Consider the following 17,913-nt stretch of genomic DNA (forward strand, 5'->3'; position numbering starts at 1 on the left):
GTTACAGTGTAATGCCTAATGGGATCTTGGTTTTCATAAAGTGGTCCTTCTTGATTGGGACTTTTGCAGTTAGTCTCAGACATGTCACGCATTGAGGATAAGCTGAGACGGTAGAGAGAGAAAGGAAGAGGAGACAGAGCTTGTGAGGCCCACTGTTTCTTTCTAGTGGCTTTGCATCTGATGGTCCATAGGAATTTATAATAACTAGTGGCTAAGATTTGATGATCCATAGAATTAGATATTTGCACCGCGTTGCATTCAGGTTTAGCCCCTGGTTTTGGTTTTTGCTGCCCTTTCGAGTTTCGAGTTTCGAGTTTCGGTTCCACAATAAAGAAAAAAACAAAAACAAAAGCCCCTCGTTCTTACACACGCATTATATGCTGTCTTTCATGCACGTTTCACTGGTCTTCAGATTCTTCCACCGCACACCACCATTGACAGAAGGTTAAACTAATCTAATTTTTGTATTACTTCTAATCCAGATTGAGATGCTTAGTCACATAAAAGCTTCCATCGCCTTAAGTCCATGTGTTCATTGCTTGGACAATTTGCCAGCAACTAACTATGAAGCGATGAATTCAATGCATAATCTAAACAGATGGGTGCCATGCCAAGCCAATTGTTGGGTTTTGGGGAAAGATTTATTTATTTGAGTCTAATGAGAGAGAGAGAGACAGAGATAGTGCAACAAAACCCACCCACCCCACTCATCAAGTTGTGCACAAGAGTTCTATGTTTTTATTTCTGGATGGCGAGTGGGCTTGCCAGAAAATTAGCATTTTACACAATGTGTCAAATGTCTTGCATCAACAGATTCCTTATATCAATATGACAGAGATCCGAATATACATTTCGCCAAGCATATAATCCAAAACTCAGGCTTTTAAGCATAATAAGTTTCACTTATTTCCCAATCTCTTGTTCATCATTTGCCTGATGTGAGAAATTCACAAATCTAATTTATTTGGGGGCAATGATCTATATGAATATTATCCTTATAATATGTCAAGAAGTTTCCATTTATCCCCTACACAGACACATAGTCAAGTCAAACCATGGAAAATTGAATTACTTGCACAACATAGATGAAAGAGGAAGAGGCAAGATACATGAATTTTTGGAAAAAAAGAGGAGGAAATATAGAAGAAAACTACACTATACATATTTACAATATCCCATATGGTGGCAAGTAGGCAGGGCAGTATTGCCAACGGCTAAAACAATTTGCAACAAATGGAATCAAAACCCACTTCTTTCTGTGTTCTCTCCATTTGACTGCTCAAGTCAAGATGGGTAGCTCCCTTGGCTCTTAGTCGACATCCGCTTGAGAAACTCATAGGTAGTGACCATGGTTGTAGCAGACATTGACATTGAAGCCCACCTAGGCCCGAGCCCTCTGTAACAAGCAGCAAACCCACCTTCCCTCACCAAATTCCTCACAGTCTGCATTATGGTCAGTGGTCTTCTTCGCCCATTTTCTTCTGCATCCAAAACTTGCAGCCGGGTCTTGACGGTATCCAGTGGCATGGTGATCAAAGCAGAAACCCCACTAGCCATGGCTGCGCTCAACCCCTGCACTGCCAGCATTGCCCTGCAATCAGGCCTATTGGCTGAGCCGCTCTCATCTTTCTTACACATATAGCAACCAAAACCACCCCAAATGAGCCTATGTGCAACAGAGTACGAAGCCCACCAAACCGCATTCGACGGTGCATAAGTCAGCGTTGATATCCCAAATCCCCTATACAATCCTCTCAGCCCATCTGCATGTACAATTTTCCTAAAAGCATCAAGACCATTGCTATACTTATAGGAACTCACATTGGGGAGGATGTTTTTGCTGCTGGTGCTGCAGCCCTGAACCATAAGTCTCTGGCTCACAACATCAATTGGGGTCCAAACTAATTGGGCAGCCATGGCAGAGCTCAACCCTGCAGCAGCATTAGCTATAGCCATTGCTGTAGTATCTGAAAAGCCTAATCTAACAGTTACAGTACCAACATTACTCTTGGTAACTTCAAGCGCTGTCATGTAAAGTGCTCTAGCAGGAATGGTTCCCATGAGAGAGGTACCAAAACCTCTGTAAAACCCTCTAGGACCTTCATGGCGCATCATAGCACAAGACATCTTCAGGCAAGAAATTTGAGTGGGTGAAACTTGTTGACGGGTTTTTAAGACCACAATCGGATAAAGAGCAGCTGAAACACCAGAAAACAAAGCAGCACCCAGAAAGAAAAACTTGGACTTGTCAAGCATATGCCAATCTATATCGGCTGGGATATGAATTTCTGAAGCCGAATCTTTCTCGGCCGCCCTCAAGCTCATCTTCGCCACCTTTAGAATTAATTAAAGATCCAAAATCCCTCTTTACCAAACTAACTATTAGAACAAATTTTTGTATACAACTAGCTAGTTCTACTTAACTTTTAGCTGAGCTAAAAAAAAAGTCTCAACCCAATTACAAATAGCAAAGCAAAAAAGAAATACAGGACGGAAAATGAAGTAAAAATGCAATCTCGGAACTTTACAAGTGGACTATTACTAAGACTTCCTTTGACACCAAAGAAAAAGTTAAAAGTTAAAAACTTTGAGAGCTATTGGACTAATTGGGATAAGGGTTTTGTTGGGTGCTGGTTTTTTTCCTCTTGCGCAACCAGATTAGGGACCGTACGTGGATCACCATAAATGGGTGGAACATTTCTTCATGTAAAAACCCCAATCAGTAGTGATGGTTCTTACCAGCTGAGGAAGATCATCAGGGCTCATCATCATCTTCAAAACTTCATCTCTGCAAAAGCAACGGCGGAGATGGAACGAACCACCCAGCTGCGAAAATCTAAAGTAAGAGAGAGTGGAGAGTCTCACAGAAAGCGAAGTGGATTGAGCAGAAGGATTGAGGAGAGAGAGGGTGAAAGAGAGGGCTTTGAAGGCGAGGCAGAGAGGACAGGATTTATGGAGTGTAGCGAGGGTTTTTCGGATCGATAAAAGCGGACACGTGTCGGTTATCATTTCGAGGACTCTCCAAGATATTAACCGGGTTAGGGTTTGGTTGGAGCCGCTGCTTACTGTGTTTTTGGTGATCCACTTTTAACAAATATGGGTTGAAACTTGACCTGTGGGCTTGCGGTCGTGGATCCATCAAAGCTTCAATGAAAACTAGGTTCGATATCCTATATTTAAATCATTTTTTTGGACAAATGGAGATAGGAGTTTTATTTTTCGTTTCGATCTTTAGATACGAAATTCTTAACATGCTGACCTTTTTCCTTTAATATTTATTGATTTGACCCCACTTTTTTACATAGCCACCTTAATTAGTAAATTCGCATATTATCTTTGGAAGCTGATTTTCCCGTCTCATTTTCTTCACTTACATTTCTTTTTGCTTTTTAATACTTTTTAATTAATTTTGTCCTTTTTTGTTTTTTCTCTTTACTGTTCTAACTTTACCCTACAATTCTCTTTAGTAAACATGTACAATCACTTACTAATATTATGAAAGAATAAAAATCTAACAATATTGTGCATATCTTGCCCTTTGCATATCTAAACTCCTAAAGACAGTTTGGTACTAGCATTCTTTGGTTCTTCTACCATATTTATATGTTAGCCCAAAAAATTTATTATCAGTTAACTACAAAAAATATAAATAGTACTCACATACTTGATTTGAAAAAAACTAAGAATTTGGCGTTCAAATACTTACATTTCTATCCATTTTTCAGATTTTTTATATTTTATATTTTATTTTCTGTTAACTTTTCTTAATTTCAGTTATCAAAACCTTAATATAGGGTAAGAGTAGAATAGGAAAGAGAAAAAATAAAAAAGAACAATATTAATTAAAAAATATTAAAAGATAAAAAGGAGTGTAAGTAGATAAAAAGAAAGAGGGAAAATCACCTCCCTTATTTTTTTATCTTACTAACCATAATCACTACATAAACCTCCACCTATTGACGGAGCTCCAGGCTTCCTTTTTTTGGCCCAAATCATATCACAAGGCACATTGCTTTTCTGATAACCCATGTCTTGGGTTTGGCCCAAGGCTGCAATTTCTTACCCAACTTGTCTCCCACTTGGAAAAATTTGAGTGCAACCAGAATATCACTCAATAATGCTATGATATATAGAAAAGTTATCACGCGTATCATAGTGTTATTAGTTAGGAATAAAAACAATATTATTCTCATTTAATGGAAGTATCCACACTAGATCATTTCTACTATTGAGCCATAAGCCCATAGGCCCCGACAAAGGAAACTAATTATGACCACATCACAATTGGCTTAGGCAAACTCACATTACTTATAATCTTTCATCAGTTTAAGTGCATTTGTAGTATAATTAATTTTAGACACCTATGATGATTAAATGTGTCTTATAATCATTCGAGTTACAATTTCCTGTATATGTTGTTTCCAAGTTGGCGTTTCCCCACCCAGCAACTTTTGTTGGCCTTAGTGATGATATTTCATCTCTTGTGCAAAACTTACATTATTTTATTTGTCACACTTTTCACTCGAACTTAAAATATCATATTAATGTGAATAGAATACCCGTCCTACCTAAAATGGGACCCAGCAAAGAAAAAGTTTCTAGATGAAAGCCATTGCTCTGCCTGTGTTGTGTTGACTCAAGCCAGGTCAAATTTGGAGGACCTGGAAGGAAGGAGGGCCTATGAAAATAAAAAATTACGAAAAATGTATGAAAAACATTTTCCGGAACATTGACATCCCCTCTCTGGCATCGTCAACTAACGGCGTCTGTCAATTTCAGGTCATCTGTCGCCGTGTCCGTCTTTTTTTCCGTTAATAACATTTCTCTTTCGCACGCAAACATCACAGAGGGAAAAAATGAAGCTGCTTAGATTATTGGACGACCAGAAAGAAGAAGAGGCAAAACAGAGAGAGAAAACCATGGAAAGAGAGTTGCAGCAAGCAGCCATGCGAGGCTCTGTACCTGCTCTCCTAGAACTACTCACAGAAGACCCTCAAATCCTCAACAACACCAACCCATCTCTCTCAGACACGCCCTTGCACATCGCCTCCCTTCTGGGTCACTCTGCTTTTGCCAAAGAATTACTGAGTCGGAGGCCCGAACTCGCCGCCGAGTTGAATTCCCACGGCTCTTCGCCGCTTCACCTGGCGGCGGCAAAAGGGTCCGTGGAAATAGTGAAGCATTTGGCGCTGGTCAACCCAGATCTGTGTTTGGTCTGGGATAGCGATGGGTTGACTCCCCTGCATCTGGGGGTGATCAAGGGCAGAGTTGCGGTGGTGGCTGAGTTGGCCCGAGTCAGACCGGAGGTGATTCGGGTGTTGACTCACGGAGGCGAGAGTGGGTTCCACTTGTGTGTGAAGCATCACAGGTTGGAGGTGTTGAAGGTTTTGGTGGAATGTATTGGGAGAGACGATGAGTTTGTGAATTGGAGAGATGGTGATGGCAACACAGTCTTACATGTGGCTGTGGCCAAGAAACAATTAGAGGTACGCAAAGTCTTTACCTTTTTGTGGAAAGATGTAGCCTTTTGTGAATTCTAAATTAGTCATTTCATGGGCATGAACAGAGGTGTATAAATGTTACATAGCTGTAGGTAGCTCAATTGATTGTTAACAAATTTAAACAGTGAAGAAAAACAATCTCCCCAGGTCACATTTATCTTGTTATTGTCTTACCCTTTCAAGCATTTTCGCCTCAAATGTGATCAGCTGCAATGCTTGACGTGACCTTGTTTCTTCTAGTTTCATTTCAATTCCAATTTATGATTTGTTTTATTATGATGCATTGCTTACTAGAAATTTCATTCCCTTGTTTTGAGAAGAAAAGGTGTCAATTTTTGTGCAGGTTATAACTTATTTGCTCACTTATACGAAGATCGACGTAAGTGCCCAAAATGCAAATGGGTTCACTGCATTGGACGTCTTATCTCATAGTTCCAGAGATTTACGGGACTTGGGAATCAAAGAGTCCCTCCAAAGAGCTGGAGCTCAAAGAATGAACAAGAACGCAGCCATTATATATCATCTGGAACTGGATACATTGCAATCATCGAACTCGGTTTCAATGCAACCACTGATGTCAAAGAAAATGAGTATGATGGTTAAGAAGCAGCAGCATATTGATTGGTTGGGCAGGAAACGAAGCTCATTGATGGTTGTGTCTTCCCTAATCGCTACAGTGGCATTTCAGTCTGGAATATCACCACCCGGTGGAGTTTGGCAGGACGACTATTTGACAGACTCCAATGGCAACCCGGTGGAGCGTCCACACAAGGCTGGGCAGTCGGTGATGGCCTACACAGAGCCTATCCAATATGGACAGTTCATGATCTTCTGCACCATTGCTTTCCTTTCATCTCTGAGCATAATTCTGTTACTTGTGAGCGGATTGCCGCTGAAGCGGCGGCGGTGGATGTGGCTGCAGATGGTGACCATGTGGATCGCAATCACTGCGCTAACAGGGACGTATTTCATTGGACTGATATTCATGACGCCAGGGCAGAACAGGAATTATCTGTATCATGTGACCCAAGTTTCTGTGATCATATGGATGGCCCTGATGGGGACTGTGTTTATCGGAAATGTGATAAGGGCGATCATCTGGCTTCTGAGAAAGTATGGATATATCAAGCCGAAAGAAATAGATGCTTCACTCTATGTAGACTACGAGGACAATGACGACCTTTGAATATGTAGATTGTTTTCTCAATTTTGTGGCAATATATATATATATATATTTATATTCCTGTAAATTCTGGTACTATCTCATATGTGAAGGGAAATTGTTGAATTTTAAGGCTTATGTGTATATGTGCTATGTTTTTGTTGCTCTTTTTTATTTGTTTTAAAAATCAGAGGGAAACGCATAGAGGTCAGTTAGCCAGAGCAGTGAGTCCCGCTTTGTCCTCGTCTCTTACACTCAAGTTCAAATTCCTCCCAAAGAGAAAACAGGAAATTTAAATTATTTTTCTTTGAAGTTTGTTAAATTAGAAAAGGATTAATTTTGCAGTAGAACCTTCTTCACTATTCTGGATATATAGAGACAACTGCCAGCTTTTCTTTGTAGGCTCTAGAAATCTCTCACTTTCTCTCGTTATTTCCTCAACCCCTTTATAAATGCGCCACTCTCATCCTTCATTTTCCATACTAGTTGATTGTCTGCTGCCTCATATATCCGAGTATCCGAGTCTCTCAAACAATTTGCGTTCAACATGGATTTGAGAAACGTGGGCAATGTCTTCGCGGTCTTGGAAGACATGCTAGACTTGGCAGAGCAAGAGCCCGAAAAGCCCCGAAACAACAACCACCCGTCTCGGGCGTACGTCCGAGACGCGAAAGCGATGGCGGCGACGCCGGCGGACGTGGTGGAGTACCCGAACGCGTACGTGTTCGTGGTGGACATGCCGGGAATCGAGGCGGGACAAATTAAAGTGCAGGTGGAGAACGACAACGTTTTGGTGCTGAGCGGGAAGCGAAGGCGGGAGGAAGAGATCAAGGGGAGTGGGGTAAGTACGTGAGGATGGAGAGGAGGGTTGGGAAGTTCATGAGGAAGTTTGTGCTGCCGGAGAATGCCAATTTGGATGCGATTTCGGCGGTGGCTAAAGATGGGGTTCTCACTGTGAGGGTGGAGAAGCTGCCTCCGCCGGAGCCCAAGAGGCCCAAGACCATCCACGTCAATGTTGCTTGAAAATCATTCGTCAGTTCAGTCAGTGACTCAGAGTAGAATGAAACTTGATGTCATTGGTGTTGGGTTTTTCTTTTGGGGAAGAACATGTGTGTATCAACTTTGAATAAATCCGAAGTTTGTTTGTGTTGTTTCTCTGTTTGTCTTTTTCTTTTGATTTTTGTGTCGTGAGATAGATTTTTGTTGGGTACTTAAAACTTTTGTGGGTTTTTCTTGAGAACAAACCCAGCCTGTTTATCATTTCATCGCACTTCTCCAAAGCCTTGCATCACTTCCTTACCATCTCCTAATATCCAAACAACCACAAAAGCAATCGAATCACTCAAATAAATTACACAGGAAAAAGTTGGCCTCGTCGCCGGAGCCACGAAGACCCACCCTGTCGCCGGATTTGAAATCTGAGGTCGTCTGATGATTACGCACATGCAGTTGAGATAAAGCATTTATTTTCACCTCAAACAAAAACAAAAATGTCTTGTATTTTCTCCGATTCCCCTCCTCTAAGCTCAAACTCTGTTTCTCGCTGGGTTGAAAAGTTGCAGAGAAAAGGAGAGAGATGGGTTGGGGTGAAATGGCAATATTGCCCCTGCACACACGCAGCACGTGCATTGGAACTAAAGGAATATCCCAATTGATCTTGATGTGATTATTAAAATTGAAAAATTGAGAGTTAATTCGATCTTAATCCGAGTAACCAAAATTATAATTACTCCTTAAATAAATAAGAAGGCTTGCATTGCAAATAGACAATTACACATTCAATAATGCCAAGCATTCTAGAACTGCTGCTACTACTACTAGTTAAGTTGGAACTTATATATCATGTGTTTTTTAATATTCCTTTCTCATTTCCTTTCTATTTATAATGTCGTTCCACGAATGATTATAATAAACTTTGGAGATTCTGTAGGCTTGCCACATCCTCCGCTCATGCATTTTGTATTAGGCGATGGCATGGCCACGCGGATCCCAAACCTCCGTCTGAGCAACCACGTAGCAGGCTTACAGACAAAAAACACCGATCCCTGCTCTGCTCTCATCACTTCACAAAAAGCAGAGCTAGAGATCTGGCGTCACCCTCACACCTCCTCCTCCCATTTCTTCCAAATCTACAGACACTTGTCAATGCCTAAACCAAAGATTGTCTTTGTCATTAGCAAGCAATTACATAACTCCAAAACTTGCGCGCCTATCTGTCACGACAGATGTACAACCAAAACTACACCGCTTCACATTTTCCTCACTTCAAGTTCAACCTAGCTATATAAAACCAAACAAAATCTCATATATTGATCCAAGCTTTTCTTTTCATTTTGATATATAATATCATATGAGTATGGAGGTGAGCCTGAGAAACATGGGGTTCGAGCCAAACCTGCTCGAGACTCTGCACGACCTACTGGACTTCTCCGACGAACAGAACCAGTCCAGCCACCATGCGCCTTCGCGCCAGTACGTGCGCGAGGCCAAGGCCATGGCTGCCACGCCAGCCGACATCAAGGAGACTCAAAACGCCTATATTTTTGTTGGTGGACGTGCCCGGGCTGAGGCCGGATATGGTCAACGTTCAAGTTGAGGACGACAACGTGCTGGTGGTGAGCGGGGAGAGGAGGAGAGAAAAGGAGAAGGATCAGGGTATTAAGTATTTGAGGATGGAGAGGAGGCTTGGCAAGTACCTCAAGAAGTTTGTGCTGCCTGAAAATGCTGATATTGAGAAGATCTCTGCCGAGTGTCAGGACGGGGTATTGACTGTGAGTGTGGCGAAGAAGCCGCCGCCTGAGCCTAAGAAGCCCAAGACTGTTCAGGTCCAAATAAGCAGCGGCCAAGGCAGCGGTCAGGGCAAACAAATCGGCCAAGGCGGTGGTCAGGGTGGCGAAGGAGGACATGGAGGTGGTCAGGGCGGCGAAGGAGGACATGGAGGTGATCAAGGCGGCGGGCAGGGAGGCCAAGGTGGCGGACAAGGGGGCCAACATGGCAGTCAAGGTGGACAAGGTGGGGGCCAAGACAGGTAAGGGCAAGGCGGGCGGGGCTCTGGTGGGCGTGCATGAATTTTGTGGGGCAGTAACTGAAGATCTGTATGGTACATGTACTATGTATATGTAAATAAAGCTGTGTGCATGCATATATGGTTCTCTGTTTGGGGTGCTGTTATGTGTAATTATCGTATGCTTTGGTCTCGTCTCTTTTGTTTTGCTTTTTGTTTGAATAAGAAGAGTGGAAGGTTGTAGTTAATCATGGGGCACATGTACCGTACATGATGTACGTCTTGTGTCTTCTTAATGAGTGAATGTGGATGTCCCTTCCTTTTGAAATACATTTATGTAAATGCGTTGATCAATAATGGTGGTTATACCTATATCTATTAGCTATTACAACAGTTTATAATTCACCCATACATTTGAACACAATTAGATTAAAGGAAAGTAATACATTAATTTTTTAACTAGTTAATTTGGGGAAAAAGTAAACAAATGCGGTTATAAATAGTTTATTTTATGAGAAGTTTGCATAAATATCACATGAAATTTTTAGCCTTGTGTGTGATTACCACCTAAATTTTAGCCTTGTGTGTGATTATCACTTAAATTTAAATTTTATGTAGTGTTGCAATGTATCACATATATCTAACTTCCTTAAATTTTTTATTAAGTTTAATGGCATTTCGGTTAATTCTCTATAACAATAAAATTTAAATATGTTAAAACATACATAATTATGTTATTAAACAAATAATTTTAAAAAATAAAAAACCTAGCCTCACTAATTCCTTCCAACTCCAATGTCGCAGTGCCATGCCCCGCCCTCCTGCAATGTCTTCATACACCCTATATATATATATATATATATATATATTTCTCTCTCTCTCTCCACCCACCAAAGAAGAGTATACATATCTGTCTTTTGATTACTCAATTCTTCAACAACCTACATCAAATTTTGTTGGATTCGGGGGAGGGGAACAGCGGGAGAGGTATAAAGTAGGGTTTACGCAGAGGGTCGGGGAGGGAGCTACTGGGTGGTGGCGGAGAAGAATTGGGGTTGGAGGATGCATGAATAAAAATAAAAAAAATTTATAATTCTATTACTCTTAGAAATTCTAAATTTTTTAGTTATAAAAGAAATTGACCGAAATGCTATTAAATTTAACAGAAAGTTTAACAGAGTTAAATGTAAATGGTACATTGCAACACTACATAAACTGAAAATAGTTTTTCAGACAAAAAAAAACAAACTGAAAATAGTTAATAGTAGAAATTAAAAATTCAGATTGTAATTTCGCACATGCTTAAAAATTCAGGTGATATTTATACAAATTTCCCTTATTTTATTTTTACTACTAATAGTAGGAACTGCACCAATTATCTACTGAAAAGAGAAGATATTTTCACGAAATAAAATACGTTTACCGTAATGACCAATGTGACCCTGACTCTACTAAACCTTCCACAACGTTCTAGACGCATACAGAATAAGCAAGCGAACCTACTGGAACCCCTTACTTCATTCCACGTGTCTCCAGAACCTTCCATTTCCTCTCGCCGCTAAGCACCTTGTTCCTCAATTTATCCCCTCTATAAATTCCCACTACCCCCGCTCTTCTTCTCCATCACAGCAACAAAAATTCAGAGACACCTTCAGAGTTCAAACAAAGCACTAAGCAAGCACAAATTCAAAGCGAGAATTCCAGCCAGCAGAAAGAGAAACATGGACGTGAGAATCGCGGGTTTGGATTCCCCACTCTTCTCTACACTGCAGCACATCATGGACTTCAACGACGAGCCTGACAAATCGTTCAACGCCCCCACCCGCACCTACGTCCGCGACGCCAAGGCCATGGCCTCCACGCCGGCGGACGTCAAGGAGTATCCCAACTCCTATGTCTTCGTCGTGGACATGCCAGGCCTCAAGTCCGGAGACATCAAGGTCCAGGTGGAGGACGATAATGTGCTTGTGATCTCTGGCGAGAGGAAGAGGGAGGAGGAGAAGGAGGGGGCTAAGTATGTCAGGATGGAGAGGAGGGTTGGCAAGTTTATGAGGAAGTTTGTGCTGCCTGAGAATGCCAATCTAGAAGCCATTTCTGCTGTTTGCCAAGATGGGGTCCTGACTGTGACTGTGGAGAAGCTGCCTCCGCCTGAGCCAAAGAAGCCCAAGACCATTGAGGTCAAGATTGCTTGAGGAGTTTTCTCCGAGATTTGGGTTTATGAGCTTCATTATGCTTATAGCTTATGATAAGGGAATGGGTAGGTTTTAAGGCCTTTTGGTATTAATCCGGATGTGTTTCATTTTCTTGTTTGTTTGTGTTCTGGTGTGCCAAGCTTTTGCATTTTCTGATCAGTTGTGAAGTGCGGTTTTTATCAATGAACCATATGGTTGTAATATTTCTTCTTCAATCTCTGTTTTTACTTTTTTCTTTTTTTAAATTTTGTGTGGCATTTTAGTTACATTATATGAAAACACGCATCTAAGGACCTAAAATGGTGCTTAATTAACAAAATAAAACTTTTAAAATTGAGGGCAGACCCTTTAACAACAATCGCAATGACTACAATTACGCCGACTCAAATGCGCATGTGCAAACATTTTAAACAGATTGAGATGAGCTCCCACATAACTTCTCTTTGCCGTCGAAGCTCTGTGAGTGTGTCCGTCGGCGTTAGGTTTCTCTGACTGATTCCCAGAGCTCCTCCTGACAAACAGAGCAATGAAGAAGCCTTCTTTGTCCTCCTTGGGATCAGTCCGAAGCAAGCATTCAGCTGCGAGCCAAGAAAACAGTGAAATGTGAATATCTGATCATTTTTATTAACATATTTGTGAAAGTTTAAAAATTTACTAACCGCCCTCGACAACCGGGAGACCACGGCGGTGCCATTCTGGGAAGGGAGTTTCCAGTTGAAAACCATTGGATGCAGCAAGTGGTAGAACAGATTTAACAACATCTTCATTTTCAACTTGGTTGACAGAGCATGTGCTGTAAACAACTCTCTCAACATCCGGAACTGGCAAGAGTGGTACACACATCCATTGATATCATTGAAATACTCACAGATTATCAACAACTGGATTGTTGAGTCTTTGGAATTAATGGAAAATAAAAACCATGAGGCAACATCTGATGGAGAAACAAACTTACAAGATAAAGCGTGAGCTAGAGCTTTTCTCTGGAAGGCCGCAAGCTTGTTCAGTCTTTCTGTGCTGGTAAAATCAGCAGCTTGACCTATGTATTTTAGAAAACAAAGAATTAAACTCATTTGCAAAAACAAAAGGAACTTAGACTTTTACACTGAATAAACTTCCTTTCTCATTATTGGATGAGACTTCTGTCCCAAACTTCTGCCAGAGGCGTATAAACACTCTCAGATGGTGCAGACTATGTCATTATATTTCAATAGGGTGAATTTCAAGCAATTACAGACTTATGGAGCTATCTAACCGTAGAAGTTACCTGGAGCAGAAGATGGGAGCAAATGATCTAATCTTGCAGAAGCAGTCCCAGATCCAGAGCAGGAAGGATCTAAGAGAATGGCGCGCACCTGTAAAATTGAATTTGGTTGTAAGCATGCATGGGCGATGTTTGGAAACATGTAATTGCAACTAAGAGGAGAAAAGTGAAAGAGGATTGGAAGTTAATTTATATCTTACCTTGGAATATGGAGGATCTTCAGGGTTTAAGTCTAAGAAATCTCCATGCACATTCTTAATATCTACCGTCCAGGTTAAGTCAAATGTCATATTATATTAAGTTGATAAGGCAACAGCAAACAAGAGGAAGTATCATATTTCATATTACTCAAGTCATAGAAATGGGAAATCTCATGCAACAGTAAGATTTCTGTAATTCCACTACTTCCAACAAGAAATAAGAGAGTAAAATGAAAATAAACAAATAATATAGGCAGAAGGATACTAGAAGCACCAGAGAGTCTGATAGTCTCTTTTAAACGTTTAACCCTTTCTTCATTCAGCTCACAAGCTATGACCTTTCCCTTTCCTCTCATAAGAGCTGCAAGGTGTACAGTTTTGTTTCCAGGAGCTGAGCATGCATCGAGAACCTTCAAGGAAAATCAGCTTTAGTAGGAATAAAACTGTTGTATCAATCTCGAATTCTCAACCCCAATCCTAGCTAGAAACATAAGAAAAAAATTGCTGACAGTGACCAGAGTGCACAGTAATTACTGCTGTACAAACTTTACCAACCTCCCATTCTGGTTTTGGAGCAAGGGCTGCTGCCACCATAGAGCTTGCCTTTCCCTATGTAATAAAATGATCAACAAATGAATGAGAAATTTCTATCACAGCTAAGACACAAATTTTTCAATGGCACAGAACCATCAGTGCCGTGCCTCAACAAATAAGAATCAGATGACATCAAGGTTGGTTGAAAATTTTATAAGAAAACTACTCTTGCAAAAGATTATCGAAATTCTTACTTGCATAAAGACATTTCCATTCTTTATTAGATGATGATCATGGAGATCACTACCCGGTGGAAGAACCAACAAGTCGGGAACCAGGTCATCCTTATGAACCTATATGTAAGAAAACCAAAAGAGAAAAAGTGTCTCAGTAACACAATGATTAAACTACAGAAGACTAGCACATGAAAAACTCAATCATAAGATTACTTCTAATGTGTAACAAACAAAATACTTTCGAACATAATCACATTCTAACAAAAAAACTCAACGATAAAAGTTCCTGAAATACCTTGAATTGCTTCTGTAATTCAAGGACGGCAGTCTCAACATCCATTTTCAGAGTATTTACACGAACATAACGAGGATTTGAAATATCTGCAACAGAAATTAGGGTTAGAACAAAAACTAATTTCCTAATTTTTGGTCCACATACTAGCAGTTTAAACTTTTAGGTACATGGCAAACCAACAAATCAGTATTCCATTGCCCAATACCATAATCCCCATTGGTATTTTACAAAATACAAATTTGCAAATCAACATAATTTATTTCCATCAGTTTCACTCTGGTAGTCCTACAACTGAAGAGTAGGCTCAACAAGATGAATGTAAAAATAACAATGTGAAGCCAAACACACACATACACACCAGGTATATCATAAAGAGCTATCAACTCTTCCACACTCTTCACTTTTTTCTTCACTAAAAGCCGCGCTAGAGCTGCCTGCAGAGCCTCTTTGCGACGCATGAGAAACTTCTCCGCATCCCCGACTGCTGATGAACTCACCTATAGATTTCAAATTCACAGTTCATATAAAAAATTACAACCATGGCATGAAATTAGTAGCACAAAAGCTCATGCTGTATAAAAGACAGCCTAAAAGACATTACCTGGCCAAAAAGAATATCATAGGTGACTATGTATACTAACTCGTCTTGCTTCTGCAATACCACAAGTAACCATTTCAGTGCTTAGAATGCTAGCCAAACTGATAAACTAATACATAAATAAACAATAAATGAATTTCTAATTTCCATGGATAACAGAGAACGTGTTCTTCTTATACCTTCCACTTGCTATTCAATACGTCGGCGGCCTTCAACACGTCTTGGATTATCGAAAGATCTGAAAGCAGATAAAAGCAGAAAATCAATTTTCTCTGCGGCCAAACAGAACCGAAGCTATGAAAACGTGTGCATTTCTGAACTTGGCGAGGGTCGTGAACTTACACTTTAGGGTTTGACAGATCAAAGCAAACGTGCCTTTCTTGTTCCTCACTGAGGGACCGTAAACGAGCGTCTTAATGGAGCCGACGGACTGGCGCTTGGCGTCTCCTTGGAGAACGAGCTTCAATACCTTCGCCGCCTCTCTCCTAGCGAAGTAAGCCGACCTCTCCATGCTTAAGTGACGCCGGTTATCCGATTTCTCGGCGGGTGCAGACGGCGGGGTCGCTCTGTGCTTTCGGCGCGCCATGGCCTCACGGTAAGAGCACAGTAAACACAGAAAGGGACAGTGACAAGAAAGCACCGCCGATATATATTTTCCAGCGAACGACGTCGTTGGGTACCTATTCGTTTATTTTTTTAGTCGTAGGGTGGGTACCTACCTAGTCGTTTGTTGGGTTCAAACTGCCCTAATGTAGCGGGTGATTTAAAAATAAAGAATAAAATGTAATACGGGATTAAAATTTGGAGGTTCTTCTAGAAATGTTCTTATAGGGGTTAAAAATATTTATCGTTACACTTATCCTATAATAAATTTACCTCTTTCAATATCGATTGTATCAACAAAAGTAAAATTACTCTAATGTATGAGAAGGTGTCGAGCTTCGATTCAAGGGGACAAATTCACCCTTGACCCCGTTTTTGGTTTCTTCGTACAGCTCCCACTAAATTGTATGAAAAATTTGTGTTTCAACGGTATTGCTTAGCTGCCGAACTTGATCTTGACATGATAAGATTCCAAAGACTGAAATGAAACCGATAGGAAGGCAGAAAGGGTTTGGTTTGCTCGACCTTGGAAATCTGTGTTAATGAGTGGACCCTTTAACAACGGCACTGGAAGTTACCAACAAACTTCCTTTGGTTAATCGTTTCGTAAGGGCTGTCGGCTGTCCTGATCCTAATTTGAAAGGATTATCAGCTTTTTGATTAATTCTTGTTGTTGACGGATTGATTGAAATTGAACGATGGGTCTCAATGACTTGGCTTGAGACGTTTGTAAGGGGAGAAATGCTCAAATCAGACTGATAGGTAGCTTTGACTAAAGAAAAAAGGAAAAAAGAAAAAGGAAAAACCCATCTCATGGCTGATTTTTAATGAAATCCCATGTTAGAAAAATTCATTTCTTGTGTTTTGCTTCGAATAAAAGCCAAAACACTAATGAACAAAAGTAAAGTGCTTTCTATAAAAACACTTCCTTTACGGGCCTAGCATGTGCTAGTAAGTTGTATTGAAGATCAACCAACGTGTGGACAGGACACAAACAAACAGCTGTAACAAATGTAACATGAAATGTCAAAATTTATGAGCTCAGCTGCTGCAGTACTGCATATATAAGATTATGTGGTACCAGAACCAGCGTATCACGCCTCAACTGATCATCACAATTGACTTGAATTATTTTCTCAAATGTGAAGGTGAATAAGCGCTGGTCTAAGCACGAGACCCTCAAGTTAAGTCACACAAATCAAATTTAAGTCTTCCCTCAAGTCATCCTTTGCCATGCCCCACTACTGTACTATTATACTCTGTCTCTGTCTCTCTCTGTCTCTGTCTCTCTCTCTGGACTTGGTTTTGGCCTAATTCATATGTTCAGATATCTATGTGGCACTTCTACTTAGCATCAGCGTTGAAGCTTCCCATCATTGCTTAGGAAGGTCACGATGAAGCCTCCTTCTGAGCCATGGAGACGATGATATATGTATGATATCAACATGCAGTTTGGTCACAAAGTTATGTGTTAAAAGGCATTCACCACATTTTTAGTAGCTAAATTGATGTCTAACAGCAACAACTTTAGAGCACAAGAGTCACCTGAGAATGACTTTTCCGACCAGTCCAATTTCGAGTTTTCCGAGTACTTGATGATTGGTGAGTGGCTAGATGAAGATCATCGGACTTCCATGGCTTTGGAGACCGTCCAGAATTCGGGGTATCAAGCAAATGAAGTTGATGAGTCTCGTGGAAGTAGCAGCCAACTTGGAGGGTCTAATAGCAGTAAGCATATAAAATAAAACTACTTGTTAATTCTTCTTTTTGTTCTATAATCTCTATCTCTCATCTCATGCTCGAGCCATTTGGTTGTGTTTGTGTTAGCAGGAGAGAATGAAAGCGGCACCGTACGGGAGAGGCAGGAAGTTAGAGAAAGAGTTGCATTCAAAACAAAATCAGAGGTTGAAATATTGGATGATGGTTTCAAGTGGAGGAAGTATGGTAAAAAGATGGTGAAGAACAGCCCAAATCCAAGGTAAAAAACAAAGTAAAAATATAGCAAGATTGATCGAATATAGATGTGATTTTAGACATGTTTGATCTGATCTGAGCATGTTATGTTTGGTTGCAGGAATTACTACAAGTGTTCAGTTGAAGGCTGCCCTGTGAAAAAGAGAGTAGAAAGAGATAGAGATGATCCAAGGTTTGTAATTACAACGTATGAGGGCATTCATAACCATCAGAGCCTCTAATTTCGTGTCATGAAGCATTTTTGGCTTCCCTTGTAACATGATTTTCAATAATACTTGAGACACCAAAAGTTTTTTTCCAAATTTTGTTCACAAACTGATGTGAACAAAGCGACTGCCCTAACCAACCAA

General features: G+C 40.6%; 6 protein-coding genes and 1 pseudogene across 8 annotated transcripts; 5 read left to right on the forward strand and 2 right to left on the reverse strand.

The window, feature by feature from the left end:
* Positions 1 to 1,040: 1,040 nt before the first annotated feature.
* LOC103344227 (uncharacterized) lies at positions 1,041 to 2,932 on the reverse strand. Its single transcript, XM_008247849.2, has one exon. It carries the CDS (start codon positions 2,323 to 2,325, stop codon positions 1,285 to 1,287), a length of 1,041 nt encoding a protein of 346 aa, XP_008246071.2. The 5' UTR covers positions 2,326 to 2,932; the 3' UTR covers positions 1,041 to 1,284.
* Positions 2,933 to 4,743: 1,811 nt separating this feature from the next.
* On the forward strand, positions 4,744 to 6,795 carry LOC103320602 (uncharacterized). The gene is made up of 2 exons (XM_008222311.2): positions 4,744 to 5,486; positions 5,845 to 6,795. The coding sequence occupies exons 1-2, from the start codon at positions 4,857 to 4,859 to the stop codon at positions 6,685 to 6,687; spliced, it is 1,473 nt and encodes a 490-aa protein (XP_008220533.2). The 5' UTR covers positions 4,744 to 4,856; the 3' UTR covers positions 6,688 to 6,795.
* Positions 6,796 to 6,940: 145 nt separating this feature from the next.
* On the forward strand, positions 6,941 to 7,816 carry LOC103320601 (17.1 kDa class II heat shock protein-like). The gene is given in 2 exon segments (XM_008222309.3): positions 6,941 to 7,501; positions 7,504 to 7,816. Coding segments are annotated over 2 exon segments (474 nt in total). The 5' UTR covers positions 6,941 to 7,210; the 3' UTR covers positions 7,687 to 7,816.
* Positions 7,817 to 8,897: 1,081 nt separating this feature from the next.
* On the forward strand, positions 8,898 to 9,743 carry LOC103320619 (17.1 kDa class II heat shock protein-like; annotated as a pseudogene).
* A 1,528-nt stretch (positions 9,744 to 11,271) lies between these two features.
* On the forward strand, positions 11,272 to 12,074 carry LOC103320599 (17.1 kDa class II heat shock protein-like). The gene has a single exon (XM_008222307.2). It carries the CDS (start codon positions 11,389 to 11,391, stop codon positions 11,857 to 11,859), a length of 471 nt encoding a protein of 156 aa, XP_008220529.1. The 5' UTR covers positions 11,272 to 11,388; the 3' UTR covers positions 11,860 to 12,074.
* Positions 12,075 to 12,146: 72 nt separating this feature from the next.
* Positions 12,147 to 15,672, reverse strand: LOC103320600 (S-adenosyl-L-methionine-dependent methyltransferases superfamily protein). 2 transcript variants are annotated; one of them, XM_089045713.1, is made up of 13 exons: positions 15,329 to 15,672; positions 15,166 to 15,224; positions 14,990 to 15,040; positions 14,747 to 14,885; positions 14,389 to 14,474; positions 14,112 to 14,210; positions 13,858 to 13,932; positions 13,589 to 13,733; positions 13,324 to 13,385; positions 13,127 to 13,214; positions 12,815 to 12,898; positions 12,519 to 12,680; positions 12,147 to 12,437 (listed from the first exon to the last, which is right to left on the reverse strand). In XM_089045713.1, the coding sequence occupies exons 1-13, from the start codon at positions 15,570 to 15,572 to the stop codon at positions 12,208 to 12,210; spliced, it is 1,524 nt and encodes a 507-aa protein (XP_088901839.1). In that variant the 5' UTR covers positions 15,573 to 15,672; the 3' UTR covers positions 12,147 to 12,207. The 2 variants fall into 2 exon arrangements, with proteins under 2 accessions (XP_088901839.1, XP_008220530.2); XM_008222308.3 differs by having other exon boundaries at positions 13,879 to 13,932; positions 15,329 to 15,667.
* Positions 15,673 to 16,950: 1,278 nt separating this feature from the next.
* WRKY50 (WRKY DNA-binding protein 50) lies at positions 16,951 to 17,865 on the forward strand. 2 transcript variants are annotated; one of them, XM_008222305.3, is made up of 3 exons: positions 16,951 to 17,317; positions 17,417 to 17,567; positions 17,664 to 17,865. In XM_008222305.3, the coding sequence occupies exons 1-3, from the start codon at positions 17,098 to 17,100 to the stop codon at positions 17,782 to 17,784; spliced, it is 492 nt and encodes a 163-aa protein (XP_008220527.1). In that variant the 5' UTR covers positions 16,951 to 17,097; the 3' UTR covers positions 17,785 to 17,865. The 2 variants fall into 2 exon arrangements, with proteins under 2 accessions (XP_008220527.1, XP_008220528.1); XM_008222306.3 differs by having other exon boundaries at positions 16,954 to 17,317; positions 17,420 to 17,567.
* The last annotated feature ends 48 nt before the right edge of the window (positions 17,866 to 17,913 follow it).

This window comes from Prunus mume, linkage group LG2 (assembly GCF_029339155.1).
Source record: "Prunus mume cultivar Tortuosa linkage group LG2, ASM2933915v1, whole genome shotgun sequence".
Lineage (NCBI taxonomy): Eukaryota > Viridiplantae > Streptophyta > Magnoliopsida > Rosales > Rosaceae > Prunus > Prunus mume.

What these genes read in the sequence shown, in the direction of transcription:
- WRKY50 (XM_008222305.3), top strand. Translation starts at nt 17,098, where the DNA reads ATGTCTAACAGCAACAACTTTAGAGCACAAGAGTCACCTGAGAATGAC. An exon ending in ACTTGGAGGGTCTAATAGCA is followed by an intron (nt 17,318 to 17,416) that starts GTAAGCATATAA and finishes TGTTTGTGTTAG; the next exon opens with CAGGAGAGAATGAAAGCGGC. An exon ending in AAGAACAGCCCAAATCCAAG is followed by an intron (nt 17,568 to 17,663) that starts GTAAAAAACAAA and finishes GTTTGGTTGCAG; the next exon opens with GAATTACTACAAGTGTTCAG.
- LOC103344227 (XM_008247849.2), bottom strand. Translation starts at nt 2,325, where the DNA reads ATGAGCTTGAGGGCGGCCGAGAAAGATTCGGCTTCAGAAATTCATATC.
- LOC103320602 (XM_008222311.2), top strand. Translation starts at nt 4,857, where the DNA reads ATGAAGCTGCTTAGATTATTGGACGACCAGAAAGAAGAAGAGGCAAAA. An exon ending in TGGCCAAGAAACAATTAGAG is followed by an intron (nt 5,487 to 5,844) that starts GTACGCAAAGTC and finishes ATTTTTGTGCAG; the next exon opens with GTTATAACTTATTTGCTCAC.
- LOC103320600 (XM_089045713.1), bottom strand. Translation starts at nt 15,572, where the DNA reads ATGGCGCGCCGAAAGCACAGAGCGACCCCGCCGTCTGCACCCGCCGAG. An exon ending in ATGGAAATGTCTTTATGCAA is followed by an intron (nt 13,933 to 14,111) that starts GTAAGAATTTCG and finishes TTTATTACATAG; the next exon opens with GGAAAGGCAAGCTCTATGGT. An exon ending in AAGATCCTCCATATTCCAAG is followed by an intron (nt 13,215 to 13,323) that starts GTAAGATATAAA and finishes TCAATTTTACAG; the next exon opens with GTGCGCGCCATTCTCTTAGA.
- LOC103320599 (XM_008222307.2), top strand. Translation starts at nt 11,389, where the DNA reads ATGGACGTGAGAATCGCGGGTTTGGATTCCCCACTCTTCTCTACACTG.